Source organism: Drosophila willistoni, assembly GCF_018902025.1.
Source record: "Drosophila willistoni isolate 14030-0811.24 chromosome XL unlocalized genomic scaffold, UCI_dwil_1.1 Seg142, whole genome shotgun sequence".
Classification (NCBI taxonomy): domain Eukaryota; kingdom Metazoa; phylum Arthropoda; class Insecta; order Diptera; family Drosophilidae; genus Drosophila; species Drosophila willistoni.
This window is the reverse complement of record NW_025814053.1, coordinates 3927868-3954131: the sequence shown is the minus strand read 5'-3', so window position 1 is coordinate 3954131 and position 26264 is coordinate 3927868. Positions and strand designations below refer to the sequence as shown.

The window sequence follows — 26264 nt, the reverse complement described above, 5'->3', positions numbered from 1 at the left end:
TCAAAAATTTATTCAAATTAGTTAAATCTATTAATTATGTAATTCATTCATTCATTCATTTATTCACTACTATTGCTGCATTGACATTTTCTACTTTAATATGTAACAATTTACTAGACATTTATGCTTAACGATAATACATATATTATGAGATAATATATAATATATGGCCAGTAGCTATCGAAAAAGGTAAACATCCGTTTTTTGGGTCGCACTTTTCAATGTAATTCGTCCGACTTTTAAGCGACTTCAAAAAGTTATATCTCAATTGAAGTAGAATTTTATGATTTTTTGCGAAAATTGGCTTCAGATTTTAATAAAGATTGAAAGACATTATTCTAGCTTCAAAATAATGACATGAATTTTTGAAATACTCCAAATATTGGCTAAAATAAAGATCCTGAAATTAAGTTTTATTGAAACCCTTTTTTGTTTTAAAACATAACTTCATATTAAGCGTAATTTACATTCCAATTGAAAATCGAAATAAATAAGCAGATGACAAATCTCTTTCGAAAATCGATTCAAATTTGCCTTAGATACAGATTCCCCACGTTAAGAATCTTTAGAAATTTTCAGAATTTTTCAAATTTAATGCTTTAAAGCTGAACTCGTTCTATTAATGGAAGTATTTAAGAACTAATTTGGAGTTTATTTAACTACATGTATTACCTAAAATTTACACATTTCATCTAATTGTAAGTATAATTATTAGTTGAATGGATACTTAAATATATAGGTATTATAACCCTAAGGGATTTCAAAAAAAAAGTTAGTAGTTCTATTACACGAAAATTCCAATCATCAATATATGTATAACTTTTGCATGATTAAATAATCCCATTAAGTATCGAGGCAAGAGTATCTTAAGAAATAGAATTCCATGAAAATTATAGATTAAACACTACTCTAAACAATTTGATTAGCTCAAAGATTGTTGGTCAATTCACTGAACTTTAGTAGCTGACAAAATTATGAAAAATATTTTCAACTTGTAACTTAATTTCATGTAGATTATAAATTTCTCTCTCGCGTTCAAATCGCAGATCCACTGAGCTAAAAATGGACTATAAATCGGTCTCATTTCCTTGGCACAATGTAGTAGAGAGTCTGAAGAAGGGCTCACATCGCCCGTGCTTCGTGGTATTTGTGCTCGTTAAGTTCTCATTAAAATTCAATGCCGTAAATCCACAGGAATTCCATCAGCTTATTTTCGATTTGTGCAACAAATGAAGTGAGAAATTATGATTATTATTTTCATTACAGGCAAACGAAACGAACCCAAACGTGAACGTGGGAGAAGGGGATGGAAGGAAGAATAGGGCAGAAAGAGAGGAAAAATGGCAAATAAAAAGCAACACACATATTTTTGTAAGGGGTTCCTTTTTTTTCTGCTTCATGTTGGCATAAGCAAATGTTGTAAGAGTAGCCCCAATCTTGCGATCTCATTCCATTGCCCAGCTTCCCCCGCACCAGCGACATCGGTTCACCATTGGTGAAACGTGCATCACGTATTCACAAAGCAAACAAACGCCGGCGCACGCATAAATAAACAGGCGGAGGAGCTGGAAGATGGAGCAAAAGACCTGCGAGATGGTAGCTGAAGCTGAGGGCTTCTTCTGGCAAAGTTAAGTAAAAATATGAAAAATAACCAAAAAAAAAAAAAAAAACAGAAAAAGGAAAAGTAAATTTTTGTGTTGTGTTGCGTTTTTTCTCCCTTGCTCTCCATGTCTTCCTTTTTTTTTTTTTTGGTGGTCTTCTTTCTTGACGTTTCATTCAGACAGGCAGCCAGTCAGTCACATCATTAAAATCGAGCAAAATGGATGCTGCCACCTAATTCCAATCCTTGCCGCAAGGGCGATGAGTGCCTGCCTGCCCGACTTTGTTGGTTAGAAATGAAGAATGGGCACATACATATACCTATACATATATACATTGTCTGCAAATACTAGAATTGTGGGGTAAAGTAAAATTCTCTGGAGGCATTCATCAATATGCCAAACATGTTTTGTTATCATCAAATGGAAAATGCTTCATTTTCACGTACGACAGGCGAAGATGGCACACAGACAACCACCCGAGAGAGATAGAGAAAGAGAGAGATAGAGAGGGAGGTAGATAAAACAGTCGGAAGGAAGAGAATTTTCCAGGTGAAAGTTAAAGTTCCAAGCCATCACAGGTGGGGAGGGGGTTGGGGGGTTTGAGGTTTAGGTCGGTTGGTGCTAACGCTCCTCTGTGGTTAAACCACCAAGAAACTAAACTCAAAACGTGGCGAATGTTCGGAACACATAAATTGATTACCAAAACACATTTCACGACAAATTCGAGCCATGGAACAACAACAACAACAACAATGACAGGGCCAAAAGCAGACAGACGCATAGAATACTGTGAGGAGGGGGGGGGTCTTGTACGATATGTCTTCTAAAGGGGAACTTCCCACGATGATGACGCTTATCGGCATACACAGAACGTCGCAGTGCCGGAAGCAATATGCTTATACATTGCCATCACTTGCCGAATAACTTGTCATTCGAATTATGTAGAAGAAAAAAATCTTTCCTATCCCCATCACCCCAAAATAACAAAAAAATAAAAATAAAAAGGGAAGCAACAAGATTTCGTCAAATAAAATTCTAGCAACCGGTAGAAAGAGATTTACCGATTTAATCATAATACTTTAACAAAAACATGAGGAAAAATTGATTTCGTTTATTGTTCAATTGAAATTTTGATCAAATAATCCAATAAGTGATTTGGCCTATTGAAAGGTAAAGAAGTCCATTTGACATTTTAACTGATAATCTTCTAATACAACGGCTAAAAGAAAATGCATTTAAACAGTTCCCTCTGTGGAGAGATTTATCGAAGTCGTTTCATTGGGTTTTTGGGAAATTTTTTGGCAAGTTCTAGAAGACTAGAAAACACATTCTCATGGGTTTTAGGTACTATTATGAAGTAAAAAGTAATTTCAATTCTAAAAATTAAATTTTTTTTATTGTTAGAAACTGATAACGACAATAACGATTAAATTGTGATTTATAAAAATTCATCCAGATTGATTTATATACCCAATTATTTGAGTGATTTATATACCAAATACTTTAAGTTTATGAATCCTGCTGGCGCCCGAAGGCTATCCGAGTTAAGTTAATTCTGGTATCGTAAGCTTCAATTCCTTTGTTTCCTTCATTTAGTCATAATTCTCAACTAGTTTTAGGGTTGAAGTTTTCGTATAACAGGACTAAAGCTTAAGCCAAAGAGCTGGTTTCAAAAATCAAAGCTTAAAGTTTTTTTTATATAAATTAATTGATGATTATTTTTCCATGCAAATTTCGGTTTACTTTGTTTTAGAATCCTTTTAAAAATCTAGCAATCACTTTGTTAACTTTTATATAAATGATGACTAAATTTTCAATATTATTATTGTTATTATATTTTGTACTATCGATTCTGGTTATTCTACTATCTATACTATCTGCTACACATTTTAATATTGATATTCTCTGACAATTCAATCAATATATATTTTTTTGAAGTGCTTGGGTTGGGGTAATCGAAACTCGTATGTGCCTATCTTTTTAATAATTTACTAGCCCAAAAACCCTCAAAACTAAGTTCACAGGAAAGGAAATTTTCAAAAGAAAAAAAAACATATGTTTATTATCAATTATCAATACGCTGATTAATTTGTTATTATTATTCGGCAAAGATTGATGGCGGATGGAGAGGGGCGCTGAAAGAAAAATGTTGCCCGAAATAAATTGTAATTATATTCTGATTACACACGTGCCAAGTGTATGAAGGGAAATATCTCATAAATTCATTGAGATAAGAGACAAAATTAAAAAGATGTTTCTTCTTCTCTGCGGAATGACAGAAGAAAAAACCCCAAGAAACTAACCTGCCTTAAGAAGATTGATTTTAGAATGAAAGTGTTTCTTGTTTGAGGTCTGTGGGATTGGTTTCGCCTTTTTTTGATTTTTCTTGAAATCGTTCTTTGATTTTATAGTCATAAATCTTTTGTTTACTGTTTGCCATATTCCTTTCGCCGAGTTGCAAATGATTAGATAACACGAGTTTTTCAATGAAGTCCAATGGTTGAGAATTAATGAAGATGATTTACCATTCACTTGTGTTCAATACGATAAGCTGGCTTGGTCTATAAAAGCTCGTACGATAGACCAAATAGTGGAATATATAGATTTTTTATTCAATATGAAAGTGACACTTGCTGTGGCATTAACTCTTCTCCTGGCGGTAACCGTTACCCAGGCCACCGACTACTGTTCGTGGGACATTTGCAATGGTGGCAATCACATTGCTTGTGGTCATAGCAATTGGTGGGATAGCAACTGTCCCGGTGATGCCGAATTGATTGACATCAATGATGACTACAAATGGGTATTTGTTCATTCGCATAATGACAAGCGCAACTATATTGCCGGAGGTTATGATTCCAATCATAATGCCGCCTGCCGCATGGCCACCATGGAATGGGACGATGAATTGGCCTATTTGGCTTCCCTGAATGTCCGTCAATGCAATATGATTCACGATAGCTGCCACAATACCGATGCCTTCAAATACTCTGGCCAAAATCTCGCCTGGCAGGCCTATTCTGGTGATCTGCCCGATATGGGTTACATTTTGGACAACAGTGTCCAAATGTGGTTCGATGAGGTTCAAAATTCCAACAGTGGCATCATTGAAGGTGGCTATCCATCAGGCTACAGTGGACCGTAAGAACCAGCACACACCCTTCAATTGACATTGAATTAATTAATGCATTTTTGTTTTTCATAGTGCCATTGGTCACTTCACTGTCATGATGTCCGAGAGGAATACTCGTCTGGGCTGTGCTGCTGCCAAATATAATCGCGATGGCTGGAATCAGGTTTTGGTTGCCTGCAACTATGCCACCACCAACATGATCGGTCGTCAAATTTACTCCACCTGCGATTGGGGTGCACAGGGCTGCAGCTCGGGCAGCAATGGTGAATTTGGTAATCTCTGCTCCAACAATGAGTGGTACGATGTCAACAGCTGGTAAACAGCTGAAAAGTAACCAATAAAACAAAAACAAAACTAGAGCACACTCAATCAAAGTCAATTCAATGTGTTTTCTTAGGCAATTGCATAGACGACGCTAAAGACACAGAACAACGATAAAGTCATGATACGCAGTTCTCACCCTAGGTTAAGGAACTCGAGATATTGTTGCTTGAATCACAATTTTGCAAATACCTTGAAGCAATATTTCTCCGAATCATTATCAGTTGAAAGATAAATGTATATACGTACATATATGTATAAATATGTTTATATGTTTCTTAGGCTTATAGATCATGATATTATTCTGCGGAAAGCACTTGATCTAGTTATTTCCTTGAATTGTGGCAAGTATTTTCCGGTAGAGATGGCTTAGTGATAATCTTCTTTACTCTTTGAGTGATGATGAGTAGAAGAAGACGCTTTTCCGTAAGGTTTTTGCATATACATACTTTAACCAAACCAAGTATATTATAGATTTTCTTTAGTAGCAACGATCTTATCTACATTTCAGTGATAGAATTACTTACCTAAACATTACTTTAAAAAAAATTAATGTATTGTGTACTTTGGAGAAATTTAGTTTATAGAGTTTATGATTTCTTTTGAGAAGAAAGACCTCTACACAAAAATTCTGTTCTGTTTATATAACCACGTCCATTCAGTCGTCATTCATCTGTCTGAATCAATACAATCTACTCCTAGATCATTAAAGCTTCAGTGCGAAAGTTTTATATATATTTTACACTGAATTTCTTGGACTCAAGCGGATAACACAACTATTTATCGCAAAGATTCCATTTGAACTATCTTTCGAAAACAAAAATTTTAGATCAATAACTCCGTTGGGCTAATAACTTTATTGATTGTTATAGAATTGCTTACTTCGAACTAACATAAGTCTTTTCTTGGGAGATTTTCTCCAAAAATTCATTAACAAATTCCTCTTAACACTATAGGCCCTAAGAATGGCTAAAGGTAATAAGGCTAAAATGTTCAAGTTTAGCTATAAAAGTATGGCTATTTTTACAGTTGAATATTTTTGTTTCTATCTGGTTAGATTACGACCTATTTGAAATTTCAATCAAACCTTGCAAATTTAGCCGGCTCGAGGTCAATCTTGCAAAAGAAGATTCTGTAAAGAAAACACAAAAAAACCTTTTAAAAAATTGAAATCCCTCAAAAGCTTTTGGCGATACTTTTTATTTTTATTTACACCCACAAAATATTGACATGCTGCTTAAGGTGTTTCATTTTGCTTTTTTTTTCTGCGACAAAGATCTGTTTACTTTTACTATTGATTGACCAATTTTAGATATGCAAAAATCTAAAGAATGAACAACGCAGCAGAGAAATAGGAACTTGTGTTTTGCGACACAATTTTTATCATCTCTTCTCAAAGATAATTGAAATTTCCTACATATTTTTGACTGCAAATTTGAGCTTAGAAGCCCCAAAATGCTCTAAAAAAAATATTACAAATATGTTCCTAAATTATTTTGGCAAGAACATAGTCTTAGAGGGTTGAATTCATATATCTATGCTTAAGATCGGGCAACTAAATCTAACCTATATAATCTCCTAAAACACGACTACGTCGAAAAAACGATTTTTTACCTCGACTCAAAAAAAAAAGGTATTATGAGACATATTTGAAAAAAAAACTTTAAATAAAAATGATGTTTCAGTGTTTGTACATTTTTAAGACTTAAGAGTGCCTCAAGGCACAAATCGATACCTTTTAACACCATTAATACTGACCTTTTTTTTAATCATTTGGGAAATTAAATTAGATCAAAAAGTTTTAAATGTTTCTCAACTTTAAAACGTTTGCAAAATTTTCAAAAAATGATTAGTTTTTATTATTTGCTAACCTTTATGGCAATCAAATCGATAATCGAACTCACAAGGCTTAAATTTGAAGAAATTTGTTATACATCGTGTTGGTCGTGCCTGCCTATCGTGTCACGATATAATACACATTATGCATTTTATAAGGAGATGGCTTATCTTATGTGGGTAGGTCGGTTCTATATATTCTATATATGTTTGTATGTTGGCCTCTGGGCCAAGAGAGCTTGGCCATTGTTTTTTGGTTTTGTTAAGACCTCTGCAAAACAAGGTCTATACAGCGATGCGGTTGCTGTTTGTGTGTTTACATGTGTTCCTCTATCTTATCTTTATATATGCTAACAGAGAGTCCATAAAAACTTGCCGTTGATTCATAAATTCTCCTATTGTTTTTATTTACTCATGGTTTTGTTTTGCTTTTTTTTCTCCTCTTTAGCGGAAGTTTAAGTAGATGCAATATAGTTCATTTACTGCATTATATATAACATTGAGCTATATGATACTGTTGATATTTTTAGTAGAACAAATTATTGACATCGTAAACCTCTTTGGCACTGCATAGATATTTGTAGTCGGAATTTGTGCCCGTTGTGCATTTGGAGGCCGGTTTGTTGGGACACGAGCTGTACATTTTGATGCCGACAACATTGGTGGCAGCAAAATTGCAGGCCATGAGGAAACCCTTATAGGATTTTCCACTCACCGAAAAGGTGGAAGCGGCACAACCGATATCCGTATTACGATCTGAGACCAATACAGTGAAATGTCCAATAACCGGACCATTGTAATTCGTTGGATAGGCATCGATATAGGCCTGTTTGGTATAGACATGCTCACCGTACCACATATCGACACCCCATTGCACATAATGGGTGACATTCAATGGTGAATACCAGCTCATCCAGGCCAAATCCTGTCCAGACCAATCGAAGGCATCGGTATTATGGCAGCCATCGTGTTCCATCAAACAACTGCGGACATTGAGAGCAGCCAGATTGGCCAATTCATCGTTCCACTTGATCGTAGCCATACGACAGGCGGCACTTAGATTTGAATTCAAACCGCCGGCAATGAAATTACGGTATTCATTCGTTCTCGACACAATGGCGGCCTTATCTGCTGCACTGAGTGAAACTAAGGCAGCATCACTGGGACAACTGGAGCCCCAGGCCTATGGGGGAAGAATATTATGATCCCTTTTTGTTAGAAACCATCTCAAGTTGCTGACTTACCCCACTGTTGTCGCAACCGATATTCTTGGTGCCACCGCAGGTTTTTTTACAATAATCTGTAGCCTGTGCCACATTCATTTTTAGGGCCACAATGGCCACAACGAGACCGAAAATATTCCACAAGATGTTGCTCATTGCTCTACTGCAAAACAATTGCTAATTACTTAAACTCTACGCTCGCCCTTATATTGGGAGGGGAACTTTTTTTTCTGTTCCATTTTATCTAAATTGTTGTTTATCAACATTTGATTAAATATTTACGCTCTTCTTGACGCTCTATCTTTGTCGCTGTTCATGTTGTTGCTATTGCCAATGTGTTGGCTGCTGTGTAATCCATCAACAACAACAACAACATGACGGTCGACGTCATTCGATTGAATCAAAACATCATATGGATAAACATTATCCCGCCAATATTTTCCTATATACACCTAATCAAACTTTTTTTTTTTGTAACGAGGCGGAAAGAAAAGCGCATCCATCCACGTGCATTGAGCAAATGTTTAAACAATTGAATGGCTTGACAAACAACAGGAAGAATTATTCAGCTGCTCAAGTTAAATAGTTGAATAAATTTTAATAAAATAAAACGAAAATAAAGAAAAGAAAACTTAATTATGCATATGAACACATTGAAGCCAGCCGGAACCGTCTCTCTGATTTTGCAAGAGATATTTTCCACTGGATGAAATTGAAAACAATAAATGAAATTGTTAAATGTATTATTAAATGGATTCTCTTTCAATTTGTTGCTATAAAAGAAGACACTTGCAATGCTTTCTGGTCAACAAGTGACAAAATGTGGCTACTTTCCGTTCTTTTACTCAGTTACCTGGCGAAACCGAACTTGAGTATTACCTTGGATTATTGTGCTAGATCATTGTGTGGCCGTAGACAACATATAGCCTGTAATAATTTGGGTGTAAGTGACAAAGAATCATCACAAATTTTGTGACAATGGCCAATTTATACTCTTCCAGGCCTGGTCATCTGCATGTCCTAGATCACCCTCCGAACCATTGGCCATCAATTTCAATGAAGTCCATCGGAATCAAATTCTTTTAGGTCATAATGTACGAAGGAATCAAATAGCCGGAGGAAATTTAAATGGCTATAGATCGGCCAGACGTATGGCAACAATGCGTTGGGATAATGAATTGGCCCAATTGGCGTTGCTCAATGTCCGACAATGCGAGATGAGACACGATGCCTGTCGCAATACGGATACATTTAGGGCAAGTGGTCAGAATCTGGCTATATATGGTTATTCTGGTGCCCGATCGCGACGAACCATTGCACAGTTGATTAACATTTCATTGGAAATGTGGTGGAATGAGTATAGAGATGCCAATATGAATATAATCAATAGATATCCCAGCAATCACAGTGGACCGTAAGTTTTTTATGCTAATAATGTGATGGTGGGTGATATGAAGAGGACATAGAAGAAGTGAGGAACAGTAAGTGCCTGTTGCAATCTAAATGATGAGGTGGGATTTTTTTCCATGACCAGGTCTCTACTAGGTCCAAACTAGGCCCTAGTCAGCCTAAAGATTTCTTCACGTTCATCATGGATTTCTCTCTGTGCTTTAAGTGGATTTAACTTAAAATATTCCATATGAGAATATCATGGGCTATATCATAGAATAAATCTTATATCGATAAGCCAGAGAGGTGTTTCTTCTAGTTGCCTCCTTTCCCTTTATGAAAACCATTATCCTTTTTCTTTTCTCAGACAAATCGGTCATTTTACTGCCATGGCCCAGGCGAGTAATACTCATTGTGGCTGTGCTGCTGCCGTTTTTATAAGAAATTCAATGAATTGGTTCCTTCTGGCCTGCAATTATGCCACCACCAATTGGGTGGGTCAACCTGTTTATCAAGTGGGAAATCCTACATCCGGTTGCCTTAGAGGCAGAAATAATAATTTTAGATCTCTGTGTAATGTTAGTGAACGTTTTAATGTTTAATTTTGTTTTTTTTTTTTTCTTAATAAACATAATTTGTCTCTTTATATCTCATTGATCAACAAGTAATCAACATGTTGACATCTTGTTCTTCAAATGTCTGTACAAATATTGACAAAAGAACACACATTCACACACACACACAAAATACAATTCAAATTATGCCATATGTTTTTGGGCTTTTATTTGAAAAGATTTAAGAACCAAAGCAGAAAACGTTAAACAATATTTACTTAGTGACAAAAAAGTTTAAAATAAAAACAATAATTTTCAAAAATTATACAAAAAAGAAAACAAAATTCTACGCAGAATCATAACTCCCCTTCCAAAGAATTGGAAAACGATTTCACTTTTATATTATTAAAAAGTAGGTTCAAATCGGTTTAATTTCAAATTAAACAATTTTCTTTAACTCGTCAACATTTATTCATATTTTTATATTTTGGTTTAGTTGGAAAACTATTATAGTTATTGACATTCCAAAACTCTTTTAATTGGAAACTTCAATTAATTTCAAAACATTTTTACATTGATTATTACCAGTGCCGGACTTAGCCATCGCGAGGACTGTAGGAAATTACCTTCTAGATTGAAAGTAAAGACATGAATGAAATTCGGTCCAAAAATTATTCGATAAGGTTAAGGTTTTTTTTTTAAAGAATTTTTCCATTAGTATTTTTTTGGTAAATCTGAAAATTTTTACTATCCCATATTTTGGTCAAACTCTAACCGATATCAAAAAGTTATAAGTCCATTGAATCGGAAACAAAATAATGATGTATACCTCCCGATTTTTTGTGAAAATTACCAACATTTGACAAATTTATTTTTATTCAACATTATTCGCAAGTTATTAGATTTTTCTGATTTGAAAAATATACCTTGGAATCGCCAACTAATTTGATATTAGATTAAATGAGTTAGCTTAGACCACTTTTTCTTTGTTTATCCTTGTTTAACCTTGAGACTTTATAGTTTTGCTCTTCTTGGGCAGATTTCATCTTTCTTTAACTCGTTTTTTTTGCGCGTGTCGCTTAAATAAAAGTGTATGGAGTTGAAATTAAATATTTATTTCATCCAAACAATTATGGAGTCTTTATTTATATTTCTTCATTATGCAAGCCAGCAAAGAAACCATTAGAAGTACGCCCATGGGGCCCGGATTAGGGTATATATAGGAAAAACATTTTTGAATAAATTAGTTAAGAATAACAAAAAAGGGAAGAGAAATGATGTGGCAAAGTGCTTTCATATTGTTTGGCTCTTGCATTTTGTTGGCCATGGGGCAAACTTCTAATTATTGCGATAAGGCATTATGCGGAACCTCCAAGAATATTGCCTGCAACAATAATGGAGTAAGTTAAATCATTCTATGATTGATTCACAATGAAATCACTGAGTCGTGGCGCTTCATTTGATTAGGCTTGGTCATCGAATTGTCCCAAAAGACCAGCACCAGTTGCAGTCACCTTCAATGCGGCCGAAAAGGCAACCATTTTGGATAAGCATAATACGATGAGAAATACCTTGGCTAGCGGCAAATTATCCGGCTACAAGGCGGCCAAACGTATGGCCACTATGCGCTGGAACGACGAATTGGCCAAACTGGCCGCCCTCAATACAAAGCAGTGTGAGATGAAGCACGACGAATGCCGTAATACGAATCAATTCCGTGCAAGTGGTCAGAATATTGCATTCTTTGGCTATTCCGGTACGGCCAATTCAGGCATCAGCAATGCATGGCTGGCCTCTACCAGCATTGACATGTGGTGGAATGAATACAAGGACTGCAAGCAGGCATATATGGATAAGTATCCCTCCGGCTACAGTGGACCGTAAGTGTAAAGTGGATATATCACAAATATGTAATTGTTACTCCCTCTTTAACCTCCTTTCCAACGGGCAGACAAATTGGTCATTTCACCGGCATGAGCCTGGAGAAGAATACGGATATGGGTTGCGCTGCCGCCAAGTATGTTCAGAATGGTTTCAACATGTACCTAATGACCTGCAATTATGCTACCACCAATTATGTGGGTCTACCTGTCTATGAGAGCGGCACAGCAGCCTCCGGCTGCACCAAAGGAAAGAATTATAAATATACTTCCCTGTGCAGCGAATCAGAAGTTTATAAACTATAAGAAAATACATAATTGCAAATGAGAATACAACCGAATCTATAAAAGATATTTACTTAAAGATATCGTAAGATGGGCCTTAGTTTGAGACTTGTCTTTAGTTTCTTTAACTCTGAGCTAAGTCGTTCCATCCATGCCATGGCAGCAATTATTATTATGAGATTGCTTTTATATTATATTTTTCGAACTCAATTTTATACAAAAAACTTTCTTCTTCATTTATATACTTGATATTTTTTGGTTGGTTCAACTCTGGATTTCTATTTTTCACAACTCACACTAAACCTGAAAACAAAAGTAAATTTTAAACCACAAAGATCGTTTTTCTGTAATTTCGATGTTCTTTTTAAAAACTTACTAGTTTTAAGCCTCAATTTAGGTGACAGAAAATCCGAATAGTTAATAGCTGCTTCTAGTTTATAAATAACTTTACTACGCCCTTGATGAAAAGAGAAGATTTTAGACGACAAAATTATTGGAAAATGCTAAAAGTATGTATGTTTTCAATATGCTCAAGAATTTCTGCTCAAGATTTCTCATCATAATGAATGTATCGAATTTAGGCAAAATTGAATAACTATATCATAAAATAATTATTTATTACAGAAATTTTATTTTGATTATTGAAGACTTTTGAAATTTTTGCTGCTTCTGAATGAAGTCGTTTGACTATATATTGTAGTTGCCATAATTATACCCTTGCAAAAAGGGTATATTAATTTTGGTCAGAAGTGTGCATCGCATAGAAGGAAGCATCTCCGACCATATAAAGTATATATATTCTTGATCAGGACGACGAGACGAGTTCAAATAGCCATGTTTGTCCGTCCGTCTGTCCCTCCGTCTGGATCAGAGCAAACTCTTCCTAGACCGTGGGAAATACAGAGCTGAAATTTTGCATGTACAAACGAACAGTGACTTTTCTCAATAACTTCGTTATTTTCTGCATGGTATAAAAATTATTGTTGATGAATTGCTTTCGAAAGTTGTGTGTCTCATTTCTGAAATGCCCATATACATATATTTATAGATGAGAGATAAGAAAAAATTGTTTTAATATATTCGTACACAACCTTGTCGTTTTGGTCAATGTCAAAATTCAAACACATAATTGAATTGAAATAGATTTTGCACTAAGAAAAGAATAAATTCTTATCGCGACAAACGACAAGTCAATCCCAAAAATATATAATTCAATGAATATTTCAAAATTAAATCATTGCTCTCAGAGACATTATCTCACAAGGGGAACTTCAGGTATGCGAATCACCGATTTGGATGAATTTTGGATATGTTGTAGAATACCCCGTCATTTGAAGCTGTGTGAAATATTTCGGCGCACAATTCTATATTTTCCTAATAAATCGGCTTTAAAGTTATAGCTTTGGTGACTTATAAGTAAAACGCCGATTGGTCCACAAGCAGCTCGACGGTGTAAGGGGTAGAGGTCCTGCCTAAAATCGACGGAACTCTGGTTCAACCCCCGCCCGAAACTAGTTAGTTTTGGGTATTCATTTTTTTTTTTTTTTGCTTTTTCAATAATTACTTTTGTCTAATAGACAATTATAAGAGACAAGTAGAACAATTGAAAGAGAATTTAGAAAATGTACAACGTCAAGCAGCAAATGATAAGGAACAAAGCTTAGCTGAACAACGAAATAGAAATAGAGAATTTGAGAGTCTAAAAGAGAAATTAGCGACCCAAAAATCAGATGCAGACAAAGCAATTAAAGACCTCGAGTCGAAAAACAAGGAATTTGAAGAATATCAGACTAAAGAAAAGAATTCCAACAACAAAATTGGAGAATTAAATTCTAAAATTTCATCCTTACAGAAAAAGTTAGAAGAAAGTGAAACTCAGTTGACTGATTCGAATCATTTAGTTGAAAGACAACTAAACCAAACTGCGGAAGATTTAGTCGAGTGTCAGAAGAGAATACCAAAAACTAGTTGCAAAGGCCTCTCTTCGGGAATTCATCAAATTGAAATTACCCGGATTGATCCAATTTCTGTTCTCTGCGAGGGAGATTTAGAAGGTGGTGGGTGGAGAGTTATTCATAAACGATTTGACGGCAGCGTAGACTTTAATCGAACTTGGACTGAGTATCGTAATGGGTTCGGAAATATGAAAGGAGAGTTCTTTATTGGGCTCGAAACTTTGCATCGTATTACCACTTCCCAAACCTATGAACTTTATGTGCAATTGGGACATCACGATGGAACTTTCCAATTTGCTAGTTATGATAATTTTACAATTGGCAACGAAACTACGAAATATAAGTTAGAGTCAGTGGGAGAGTTTAGAGGAACAGTTACTAATGATATGACGTTCAATTTAAATCAAGCATTTTCCAGTTATGATCAAGATAATGATCCATGGACTAGTCATTGTGCTTATTTGTATGGAGCCTGGTGGCATAATACTTGTGGCTGGATGTAAGTAACCAATTTAATTATACAAGAATGAACAATTGTCAAATATTTTGTTTATCTTAATTAGCACCCTCAACGCAAAATATTTCAATAGAGAAGTCAAAGATTGTAGAAGTATGAGCTGGGGGTGTATTTCTCTCAAATCTGTCCAGATGCTTATCCGGCCTAAATAAAGATGGACTTTATCTCAAAACTAACAAAAAACATGGAAAACTATGCAATCAAAGAAAAATTGATATTTCAGCAACAAAACAAATAATTTTCAAACATAACTTCTGGACGATTCCAATCTTGTTCGTTTTCTGTCTTGCCTCATTGTTAGATGACATTTGCAGTCTTTTTAAAATAATGTTTACTAGAGTTCAAATGCAAACATAATTTTATTTTTTAAAATTCACCATAATGATATAAAAATAAAAAAAAAAATCGATCAAAACGAAATTGCGACATCTATTTTATTAACTAGATAATATAAAACACGGTCTATGCAATTTCTCTTACAGTATACAAATATGTCCTAACCAAGGAGTGAATTGTGTAAGTATTATCTAAATTAATTGTAGCCAGAGAACCTGAATAACGATAATTCAATCATGCTGAAGTTTGTATACCCTTTCAAGTGATCCCTTGGCAAATGGGCAAAACTTGTTGTTTAAGAAGAAAAGAAAGAAAGAGCATGACGAGGTGAGTTTATAATGTTAGTGTCTGGATCAACATGCAAACTCTATATCCCGTTAAAGATATAATGCTGACATTACAATTTTAAAATTTACAAAAGTTTAACCAGACGGCAATACAAATAGAATGAAATTATGTTTATGCGTAGACTTTCATAAAGCATGGACTGAGTACCGCAATTGGTTAGGAAATATTCTTAATTCCCAAACCTATGAACTTTACGTGCAATCACAGTGGAACTCTCCGATTTGCTAGTTATGGTAATTTTAGAATTGGCAACGAAACTACGAAATATAAGTTGTAGTCGTTGAGAGAATTTAGAGTAACAGTTGAGGATGCTATGAATTAAGTGTAATATTTAAATGGATCATTTTCCACTTTGGATCAAGATAATGATCAAAGTGAAGATGGTAGATAATTCTACATTTGAATTCAAGTAGCATAAATCTATCTAAATGATACATAGAATAAATAAATTAATTAATAGAAAGAAGAGTTTAAATAACCTTGCAGTCCTTGCCAATAATCTTTTTTCCAGCTCAAAATTCTTTTTCTGTAACTCAATTTGTCAATATGTAAAATGATTCACCCACTTTTGCTATATAACTATTTGATATAGTGGTCAGATTTGAGCGATTTTTATACATGATCTCACGCAGGAAATAAAAGGCCCAAAAAAAAATCATCTCTATAGTTTTGTAGCTGGCTTAGTAAAAGGCATACGCACCGACGGACAGACGGACATTGCTATATCGACTCAACTTCTCATGCTGATCAAGAATATATATGTATATACTTTATGCGGTCAGAAACGTCTCCATCTGTGCCTTACAAACATCTGATGAATTTTATAATACACTCAGCAAGGGTATAAAAAGATAAGATAGATAAGAGGTTTGAAAAAGCAAAATCCAACAATATTTTTTATACCCTTGCAAAAGGATAAATTAGTTTTGAAGGGAGCATCTCCGACGATTTAAAGTATATATATTTTTGATCAGCATGACGAGTAGAGTTCAAATAGCCATGTTCGTCCGTGCGTCCGTCCGTCCCTCCGTCTGGATCAGAGCAAACTCTTCCTAGACCGTAGGAGCTACAGAGCTGAAATTTTGCATGTACAAACGAACAGTGACTTTTCTTAATAACTTCGTTATTTTCTGAGCTATTGTCGTGAAATTTAATATTGGTTAATTACACATATTAACTACTATGCCAAATTTGATCAAGATCGGGTGACTATATCATATAGCTCCCATAGAAACGATCTTTCGAAAACAGTGACTTTTGTCAATAACTTCGTTAATTCGTTAACGCGATTGCTTTCAAATTCAACATTTGTTTGTTTAATATATCTGTTAATGACTGTGCCAAATTTGATAAGGATCGGGTAACTATATCATATAGCTCCCATAGGAACGATCGGTGGAAAACAGTGACTTCGATCAATATCTTCGTTATTTCCTATGCTAAGATTGTAGGCCGTTCTTTCGGAAACATTAGTCTTTTTAGCTTAAACGTTTTTCCACTTTGATGGCTTTATGTAAGGAAAGAGTTACCAAAAAAGTTGCAAGGGTATACAAACTTTGACGCGGTCGAAGTTAGCCCCGGCCTCTGGTTTTAAGTTAAAACTATAGCTCTTTGGGCTTTCTTTTGAAACTTTAATTTCGCTTTGTCACTAAAATGTTAGAAATTATTTTGTACTGTAATCGCAACGAAATGAACAAGGGAAAAAGCGAAAAACAAATAAAAAACACTTGTTATTAAATATTTACCCCGTTTTAAAAGATAGACCAAATGTATAAACAACATATACACTTTATCATTTTACGTATACTTGGCAACGCGAAGCGAAGATCATTTTCCAGTGCGAAAGTTAGGACATGAATGAAAATCGATCAAAAATGATTCGCGAAAATCAAGTTTTTTTTTTTTAATGTTTGGTCAATCCTCCTATTTTTTCCAGCCTGTTAGGTGATCAGTTTCTAACCGTTGTTAAAAATTTATTTATCAACTCAATTTAGTATATTTTAAAATAACATTAAACAATTGGAAAATAAAAAAAAATTAATTTCGATTTGATTTTGCGAAAATTGACAAAAAAAAACTTAGTTCTTTCAATTTTAATGCAAGTTAAAAGACATGATACCGACTATAAAATACTCTAACCGAGAATTTATGGAATTATGGTTTATTCTCTTCTTAAGCTTGTCTCGTTTGAAAAGATAATTTAACTTGGAATTAACGTGACTAACATTCCAAAGTAAATTTAAAAGCATTCAAATGAGATATTACTTTCGAAAATTGGTTAATATTTGGCCAAGTTACAGATTCGCAAAGTTAGAAGTTTTAAACAATTTTCCCGAATTTTTCAAATTACATTTTGCTCATACTATAGTTTGGTAAGTGAAGATACCATGAATTAACCTAAATGCATAGGTATACATATATGTATATGGAGTAGGCTACGTAGTATTTCAAACATATCTTTGAGAAGTTTATCGAAAAGAAAAGGCATAAATTTAGCTATTCTCTATAAAAGTCTCAATTCGCTAGTTGAAAAATCGGTGCAAAGATAATAATATATTATTAATATTCGAATATTTTAGGCAATTATCCATATATTGATTTTTTTTTAAACATCGTATTTCTCGGCTATTTTACACAAATTTGTATAATTAACATTTGTGCCTGTTTTGCAACCAGATGCAGCAGTTCCTTGTCGATAAACAGGTTGACCCACCCAATTGGTGGTGGCATAATTACATGCCATGAGGAACCAGTTCATTGAGTTCTCGAACTTAACAGCGGCGCAACCTAAATGAGTGTTTTTCTCCTGGGCCATGGCAGTAAAATGACCAATTTGTCTGTGAGAGTGAGGGAGAGGGAGAGACAGAGAGAGTGAAGTGAATTGGATTGGAATAGATCTGCTTAATTTGACTTACGGTCCTGACCAGTTGCTAGGATATTCTTTGATAATCGACATATTGGCATCCTTATACTCATTCCACCACATTTGAATTGAAGCTGTGACCAATTGAGCTGTTGTCTTGCTCGATCTGGCTCCAGAATAACCATATATAGCCAAATTCTGGCCACTGGCCTTAAATGTATCCGTATTGTGGCAGGCATCGTGCTTCATTTCACACTGTTTCACATTGAGCAGGGCCAACTTGGCCAATTCGGCATTCCAACGCATGGTGGCCATTCTTTTGGCAGGCTTATAGCCTGCCAATTTGCCGCCGGCTATTTTATTCCTTCTGACATTATGAGCTTTTAGAATCTGCTTTCTGCGCGCTTGATTAAAAGTCACAGCCACAGGAGTTGGACTTGTTGGGCAATTAGATGACCAGGCCTGCAAGAAGTAAAGTGAAAATCAGTTTTTGATTTCTCATTGGTCAAAAAGGGAAACTCACTCCATTGTTGTTGCAGCCAATGTTGGTGGAACCGCTGCACAAAGATGGCGAGCAATAGTTGGTGGCCTCTACCAGGGCCAACAGCAGGCTAAGGGAACAGCAGACCACGAGACTGTAACCGAATTGAAACATCTTTTTTTTGGCACTTAATGCTCGTTTCTGGCTTATATAGGCAAAGATAGTATCCAACATATGGCCTCTCAATAGAAAGTTCAGCAAGTGTGTACACTAAATATTTAATTAAAGTCTATTGTTTAATCACATCAAATATTTACCAACAAATTTTTGACAAAGTTTTTATACCAAATGATTAAATATGTTATTTTTTTATTTCATTCAAATAAAGGGGATTTATTTTTTGTTCAATTTTGCTTTCAATTCAGTTTAAAATGATTGGATGAGATCGAGAGTTCTAATGCAATATTTTCTTTCCTTTTAGATCACACACAAGTTCTACAAGTATCGTGATTCTAATAAGATGGTAAGTTAATGGTAATTTCTATGAAAATAGATTTATTAAAGATATCAGAGGCAAAGTTCTTGATTTCCCTTAACCTTTAGTGCTTCAGATATAAAAGTTAAATCAAAGTTAAGAATTCTAATGGAGATGAAGATTCTTCATCATGGAAAATGGGACATCTTCATCCTCATCTTCACCTGTTGATTGGGAGGTTCTTACACATAATTCAGCCAGGAAATATCCTTCTATTAACTTAAATTTTATTGACTATTAATACTTAATACCCCGATTTTCCACCCAAAATAAAATAACGAACAGATTCTTAAATATTTTGTTGACATATTTGATATGCTGCCATTTTTTTTGTTTTGTTTTTTTTATTTTTGTATTTTTATTTTAGTTGTATGTAGTTTTTCATTTTTTGTGTTTGTTGCTTGGTTGTTTTTGTTTGGTTTTTTGTATCGATATATTTATATATATATATATATATATTGAATCCATAGCAAATTGTTATGGATCATTTCATCTTTATCTTTTCAATTGGTTTTTATTGTTGGTACAGAAAAATAAATATTCTTGCTTTTCCATATACATATGTATATATATATATATATATATATATATATATAGTATGAAGATATAGATATATTTAAGTAGATCTGCACTTTTACGCTTTATATATTGGTATAATTTTTTTGTTTTCTGTATTTTTCAATATAATTTTCTGTGGGCTGTTTTGTTGTTGTTGTTGCGGTTGCGGTTGTTGTTCTTGTTAGTTAGTATGTATTTAATAGAGATGATTTCCCAATATAATAAATTTCACACACAAAATATCGGTTTCTGTTTATATATATATATATATATATATATATGCTTTTTTTTTTTGCTTTTGGGAAGATTTGTTGTTTCCTTTTAGTAATTGTGAGTATGCCTTATATACAGGTTTCTTATGTGCTACACATTATATTTTCATCTTCATTTTCATGTTCATCTTTATATATATATATATATGTAGGTATGTATAAATTCTTAATAAAGCAAATGAAAATTGTGCATTTAGCCGCTTGACTTTAAGCCAAGTATTGCCAATCAATCATGATTCATGATTGGTATTAGGTTTAGGTTCATAATGTTGATGCATTCCATACAATATAATCCAGAAATTAAAATTAAAATTAGGCCACTTCATGGCACTTGACATCGACAACGACTACGACTAAACGATTCCATGCAATAGAATCCATCAATCTTATATCTATGTATTTGCATATCAGTATATATATGTATATATATAAAAAAAAAGTCATTTACGTAATATCAAATTAATTTTTCTTCCTTTTCATTTGTATATTTACAACAATGTCATGGTCGCCATGAATTGATTTATTTCATTTTTCTTTCGACATATTCGATTATATAGATTCCTAAGAGGGTTTTTGCTCAAAGCGCACACAAAAAAAGGATATTAATTGCATGCTATATATAGGTATATATATATATATCATCAGTTTGAGATTTGATTTTAGGTTTTGGGGTTGTGAGGATGGAACTGGAACGTGTTTAACTGGGCGACAGAAAACCAATGACTGACTACGATTAAATATCTATATATGCTTTTTTCATATATTATAAATAATATATTTACTATTTCTAGAGAGATAATATTTAAGAGGGGATTAGGGGTGGTGGGCGGTATGGAGAACGGGGGAGAGAGTGCCGATTACAAACATATATTATATTGTATTTAGGTATATAGAATATCCATAAATAGTTTCTGTGTTTCTAGACTAATTTTAGTTTCTTAATAGACACCATTTGCATTTTAGCAGTAACAACGTGTTGAGTGTTGAGTTCCTTTCATCTTGATTTTGTCTCTTGTTTCTTTTTTGTTTTGTTTCATCTATATTTATATTCACTTAAGTACGTGTTTAATCTCTCGACTCGGCCGTATTAGCTGGGGATGCTTGTTGCTGTTGCTGCTGTTGCTGTGCTGCCGGCGATGCTGGTGGTCCAAATTTGCTGGTTATCTTGTGCGAGGCATTCACAATGGCCAACTCATGCTTTGAGTCCAAATCACAATCATAGAGACCGCTCAATGAATCGAGGCTTAGCAAACGTGAACTGGCACGACTCGATACAGATGTATCATCCACATCGGGTGCATTGTATAATGAATTGACATCCGAGAGTGCGCCTTCAGCATCGGTTAGACCAGCCTCATTTAGCAGCGATATATTCTCTAGGCCCGGTTCATCTGTTATATAGCCCGTCGATTCGGCTCCCCCTAGACGAGAGAAGGACATACGTGAGAATATGAGGAGAACTCATTGAGTAAGATTTAGAGTACAACAACTTACCTGTGGCCTCTTCGCGGCCATCATCATCCGACCATTCCGATTGACTCTCTAGCGGATTGGAGTCCATAGACTGGTGATGATGTGTGTGATGTGCCGCTCCATATTTGAGCTCATCGTTTATCACATTCGACTCTAGACGCAGCAAACTGCCATTGGTTAGCGGTGCTGCTGCTCCGGCTGCCTCCTCGTGCTCTTCCTCCTCATCGTCATCGTCGTCGTCGTCGTCCCCGTCCTCATCCGCCTGCTCATGATCGCCATGCTTTTTCTCCTTGGTATTATCATTATTCTTATGATGCTGTTGCGTCAGACGCTTCTGTCGCACATGGCGACCCACCTCATCATCTTCAAATTCCTCATCGGCCAGGTTATCTTCGGTATCATCGTGTTCATCCTGCTCGTTAACATGATTATAACGTGTCGCCGACGCCGCTGCCGCCGACTGTTGTCTCTGATGATGATGATGGTGATGACGCTGATGACGTTGCTGCTGCTGCTGCTGCTGATGATGATCCATTCTGCCATCGAGACTCTCATGGCTGTGTTGTAGCTCCTTGGAGCGTGGCCGTTGGCGATGCAAGCGCTGTTGGGATTGCTCCAGCATGGCCAGAGCCTGCATTTGGCTGCGATTCTCGTGCAATATCTCGCAGGATTCCGTGTCCGAGGTTTGCCTTCAAAAAAAAAACCCAAAAATAAAGCAGGAATTATAGAAAACCAAATATTTTAAATTTCAATAATGTTGGGTTAATAGGAATTAGGGTCAATTGTGTAGTAGTGGATGGATGAATGAATGGATGGATGGATGGATGAATGATTTTAATGGTCTATGTAGCTTTATAGGGGGTGGGTGGGGGTAATGGTCCTTTACCCACACTCCACCTACTACTTACATTTGGCTCGACTCTGAGGGATTTTTGTTGCGCGTTATCTCCTTGATGGCCTCCAGGCCAACTGGATGCTTGGCTATCATGAAGCTATTACTTACAGGCAGCTTATTGCCACCATTGCCGACCCCACTAACAGCCATTACCATTAACTCATGCTCATCCTGCTTATTATTTTGATGGTGGTGCGGATGATTATTGTTGCCGCTGTTTGAATTGCTTCCACCGCTGAGATTACCATTCAGACTGCCAGCACTTCCTATGCCCTGGCCATTGGTGGAGCTTAGCTCTACATTCTGGCGACTGCTGCTACTGTTGCTTGTCGTGTGCTCCGATGTGGTAGCTCCGCCACCTGTTGCGGCCGCCAAACAACGTGCACGCGAAGATTCATTGAGCAGTCTTTGCAATTCCCTCTCGAACGGTGACTTGGTGCTATTGGCCATTCCGGTTGCCGTTGTTCCTACTGTCGCCGCTGCCGATGATCCGCCACCGCCATTTGCAGTTGCCTTTTGCTGATAATCGAAACTATTGCAACTATCGCCCTTATGTTGACTCTGACCATGGCTCTCCGTGGTGGAGCTTAGTTCGAAATCTTGCAAATGACTCATATCCACAATGGGTGAGGTGGGATCCACTTGGATGTCACAGGGATAAAGCCATTGCAGGGGATTTATGCGACCAGCAGGCGGCATTTGATAGCCATTGCCGTGCCCGTGTCCGTGTCCATGTCCATGTCCATGTCCATTTCGATGCAAAATGCGACGCGGCGAATCTTCATCGCCATCATCAACATCGCCCTCACCTTCACCTTCAGTGGTCTTCGAGTAACTCTCATCTGAACTGCTCATCGATGGTGAATGTGGACGTGAGCTTAAATCATCTGTGGATGACATTTCACGATTCTCTTCCAGCTCGGCTGGTGGTAGTTTAGGTAAAGGTTTCATATACGTTCGTATTCCAGACAACGAGGTGGACGATTGTGGTCCATTGATCGTTGATGTTAGAGCTTGTTGTGTCGAGGGTTTTGGTGGCAATTGCGGTAATGGCGGCTGTTGTGAATACATGGCATATTGTTGCCGATGATCCAATTGTTGTTGCTGTTGTTGTTGTTGTTGTTGCTGCAGTGATAACATGGAGTTGGGACAGGTGTAACGTGGTGGCTCGTACTTTGGTGCTGCATGCTGCATGGGCATGATCTGGATTTTTTTTTTGTTTTTTTTTTTTATTTTGGGTTTTTGTTAGTAAATATATGACGCGGGCGGGCGAGTAGGCGAGCAGGCGAGCGAGCGAGATGTGCGTGTGCATGCAGAGAGAGAGAGAGAGAGAGAGAGAGAGAAAGAAAGAGATAAAGAGTGGACACAGAGATATAGTGTTAGACACACACACACACAAATATATACACACACAAAGAAAGAGAGATCTATATATAATGGTTTCAGATTTAGTACTGGACAAATGGGAGTGGGTTCATCCTTTATATATAATTAATCACAAATGGGTACAAAAAAGGGAAGGGACTGGATTGGATGGGATGGTCGGATGTGCCAGGCACTGGGATAATTGGCCCATTTCAAAGGAGTATCTCCTTGCTCCAGAGCATTAGATCAACATCTTCTACATCTATGTCTACGTCATCATCATAATCGTCATCATTATCGTCGTCATCATCATAATTATTGCCACCGTTATCGTTATCGTCATCGTCTTCGTCTTCATCTTCACTCACCTTGGCTACCGGTGCGATGCTGCTGGCATGCAATAGCGGCTCGCTCTCACGGCAATGGCCATAGCCCAAGCTAGCGGACGATGCATTTGTATGAAGATGATGATTATGAAGTATTGTTTGTGATGGTTGTTGTTGTTGCTGCTGCTGCTGCTGTTGTTGTTGTTGATGTTGTAGCTGCTGCTGTTGAATGTTACCATGCTGATTGTGGTTGTGGTATTGATTGTGTTGGGTTATAATGGGCAATGCCGGCGGCGGTGCGTAGCTTCTTAGCTGAAGCTCCCGTCGCGGCATCATGAAACAGTCACCACCAGCACCACCACCAATGGCCAATTGTGTTGGCGGTAACTGTTCCATTAGCTGCTGCGACAGATGCCGACCAGCAATTGAATTTGGATTCTCAATGATATTGAATTCGCGCAACATTACCGAAGGGTGTTGGTGGGTCTGATTTTGTTGTTGTTGTTGATGATGATGCTGGAGCTGTAGCTGGTGTTGGAGTAGGAGCTGTTGGTGCTGGACTGAAGGCGGTGCCGTGGAGGAGGACATCATATAATGTGACTGCTGCTGCTGTTGCTGTTCGCCATTGTGACCATTCTCTCGTATATTGGGCAATCCACCATTGGCTATGAAATTCGATGGCTGCTTTTGAAGTTTACTATTTAGACGCTGCTGTTGCTGCTGATGCAGATGATGTGGGGCAGGTGGAGGCGGTGCCGGCGTCGGTGCTGGGATCATGGCCACCGGTGCCACCTGTGTATGATGCTGCAGTAGTAGTTGATGCTCCTCATTATTAGCCATGCCCATTATGGCCTTTTTGCTATACGTATCCGTATTGACACGATTCTCGGTAAATTGTGAGGCTTTCATATAATAATCTGGTGTATGCATCGATTGCGGCAACGACATCGTATTCCGTACCTCACCATTCAAGGATTTATTGTTACTATCGCAAAGGAAATAGGTGACCATGTCACCTTTACCCTTGACCTTGATGGTGCCACGACAACTATTAAAAAAAAAAAGAGAAAACATTCTTCAAACTGAATGAGAATTGAAAAGGTATTCAACACTTACCGAAATTCAAAATGTGAACCAACTAGACTATCGACCACCTCTTGGGTAACCTGAGAATAGCCTGGCACTCCGGTTGAATCCATGCGACTGGCCACATTGACCGTATTGCCCCAAATATCATATTGTGGCTTACGGGCACCAATTACACCAGCCACTACGGGACCAATATTGATGCCTACAAAAATAGAAATAAACGTAAAGAAAGGAATTAATCGCATAAGAGTAAGAGTGAAAGATGTTTTTACTTACCCACTCGTAGCATAAAATTATTATAAGAGTGACTATTGATCTCTTGCAGGGATAAACGCATCGCCTTGACATACTCAATCAATGCCGTCATATGACGACGCACTGAATTGGGATCATTTGGTTGGATTTTGTATTCTGGTATCAAACCAACCACAGCCATATATGTGCTACCCACAGTCTTGATCTTATCAATGCCACGGAAACGATCCTCCTTGAGCAGCTCATCGAAATCGGCAATTATCTCATTCAAGAGACGTAGACACTCTAATCCTTGATCGGAGCCATCCATTTCAGTATAGAATTCATTGAAATTCGGTACGCTGGCAAATATGACGCCAACCTTGGCATAACTCTGATGGTAAAGCTCCTGTTAACACAAGAAAATAATGACCCAATTATTATTTAATGTTGTTAAGGTGTGGTTTAATCCTAAACTAACCATATTGTTGCGGAATTGCGCATCAAGAAAATGTGCAGCCACATGAGCGGGCAGCAAATTGTGCAGAATGCGCTTATTTGACTCCTGCAGCACATCCATTTCCTTTTTCTCCTGTGAGGCTTGCATTTGCCATAGAAAATCCAGACGAGCTGTACCCTCAACGAGACGTCCATGCACTAAAATGGCAATCATAAAGATGACAATGCGGGCCAATGAGATCAAATGAAGCGGAATGGAAGCGCTGCAAAAAAAAAATAAAAATAAAGGTTTTAGCGGCCAATTTAGTCAATAGAAGAAAAACGTGCCAAATATAG

The 26264-nt window shown here is 36.5% G+C and overlaps 6 protein-coding genes across 7 annotated transcripts in view; 3 read left to right on the top strand and 3 right to left on the bottom strand.

The window, feature by feature from the left end:
- The first annotated feature begins 3399 nt into the window (after positions 1 to 3399).
- Positions 3400 to 5103, top strand: LOC6652908 (antigen 5 like allergen Cul n 1). The gene is made up of 3 exons (XM_002075470.4): positions 3400 to 3456; positions 4081 to 4742; positions 4807 to 5103. The coding sequence occupies exons 1-3, from the start codon at positions 3400 to 3402 to the stop codon at positions 5051 to 5053; spliced, it is 966 nt and encodes a 321-aa protein (XP_002075506.2). The 3' UTR covers positions 5054 to 5103.
- A 1787-nt stretch (positions 5104 to 6890) lies between these two features.
- Positions 6891 to 8285, bottom strand: LOC6652907 (antigen 5 like allergen Cul n 1). The gene is made up of 2 exons (XM_002075469.4): positions 8136 to 8285; positions 6891 to 8074 (listed from the first exon to the last, which is right to left on the bottom strand). Exons 1-2 carry the CDS (start codon positions 8268 to 8270, stop codon positions 7418 to 7420), a joined length of 792 nt encoding a protein of 263 aa, XP_002075505.1. The 5' UTR covers positions 8271 to 8285; the 3' UTR covers positions 6891 to 7417.
- A 649-nt stretch (positions 8286 to 8934) lies between these two features.
- Positions 8935 to 10137, top strand: LOC6652906 (antigen 5 like allergen Cul n 1). The gene is made up of 3 exons (XM_023181442.2): positions 8935 to 9057; positions 9116 to 9528; positions 9871 to 10137. The coding sequence occupies exons 1-3, from the start codon at positions 8935 to 8937 to the stop codon at positions 10103 to 10105; spliced, it is 771 nt and encodes a 256-aa protein (XP_023037210.1). The 3' UTR covers positions 10106 to 10137.
- Positions 10138 to 11326: 1189 nt separating this feature from the next.
- LOC6652905 (antigen 5 like allergen Cul n 1) lies at positions 11327 to 12278 on the top strand. Its single transcript, XM_002075467.3, has 3 exons — positions 11327 to 11457; positions 11525 to 11937; positions 12009 to 12278. The coding sequence occupies exons 1-3, from the start codon at positions 11332 to 11334 to the stop codon at positions 12241 to 12243; spliced, it is 774 nt and encodes a 257-aa protein (XP_002075503.2). The 5' UTR covers positions 11327 to 11331; the 3' UTR covers positions 12244 to 12278.
- Positions 12279 to 17983: 5705 nt separating this feature from the next.
- Positions 17984 to 18896, bottom strand: LOC6653131 (antigen 5 like allergen Cul n 1). The gene is made up of 3 exons (XM_023181441.1): positions 18765 to 18896; positions 18294 to 18703; positions 17984 to 18215 (listed from the first exon to the last, which is right to left on the bottom strand). Exons 1-3 carry the CDS (start codon positions 18894 to 18896, stop codon positions 17984 to 17986), a joined length of 774 nt encoding a protein of 257 aa, XP_023037209.1.
- Positions 18897 to 20944: 2048 nt separating this feature from the next.
- Positions 20945 to 26264, bottom strand: part of LOC6653130 (Ca(2+)/calmodulin-responsive adenylate cyclase) — a 36332-nt gene continuing 31012 nt past the window's right edge. For both annotated transcript variants that reach the window (XM_023181341.2, XM_023181343.2), the window contains 7 exons: positions 25951 to 26191; positions 25512 to 25878; positions 25263 to 25437; positions 24189 to 25194; positions 22469 to 23658; positions 21582 to 22249; positions 20945 to 21508 (listed from right to left, as the gene is read on the bottom strand). In XM_023181341.2, coding sequence (XP_023037109.2) covers positions 21153 to 21508; positions 21582 to 22249; positions 22469 to 23658; positions 24189 to 25194; positions 25263 to 25437; positions 25512 to 25878; positions 25951 to 26191 — 4003 coding nt within the window. In that variant the 3' untranslated portion in view covers positions 20945 to 21152. The remainder of the gene's footprint in view (positions 21509 to 21581; positions 22250 to 22468; positions 23659 to 24188; positions 25195 to 25262; positions 25438 to 25511; positions 25879 to 25950; positions 26192 to 26264) is intronic.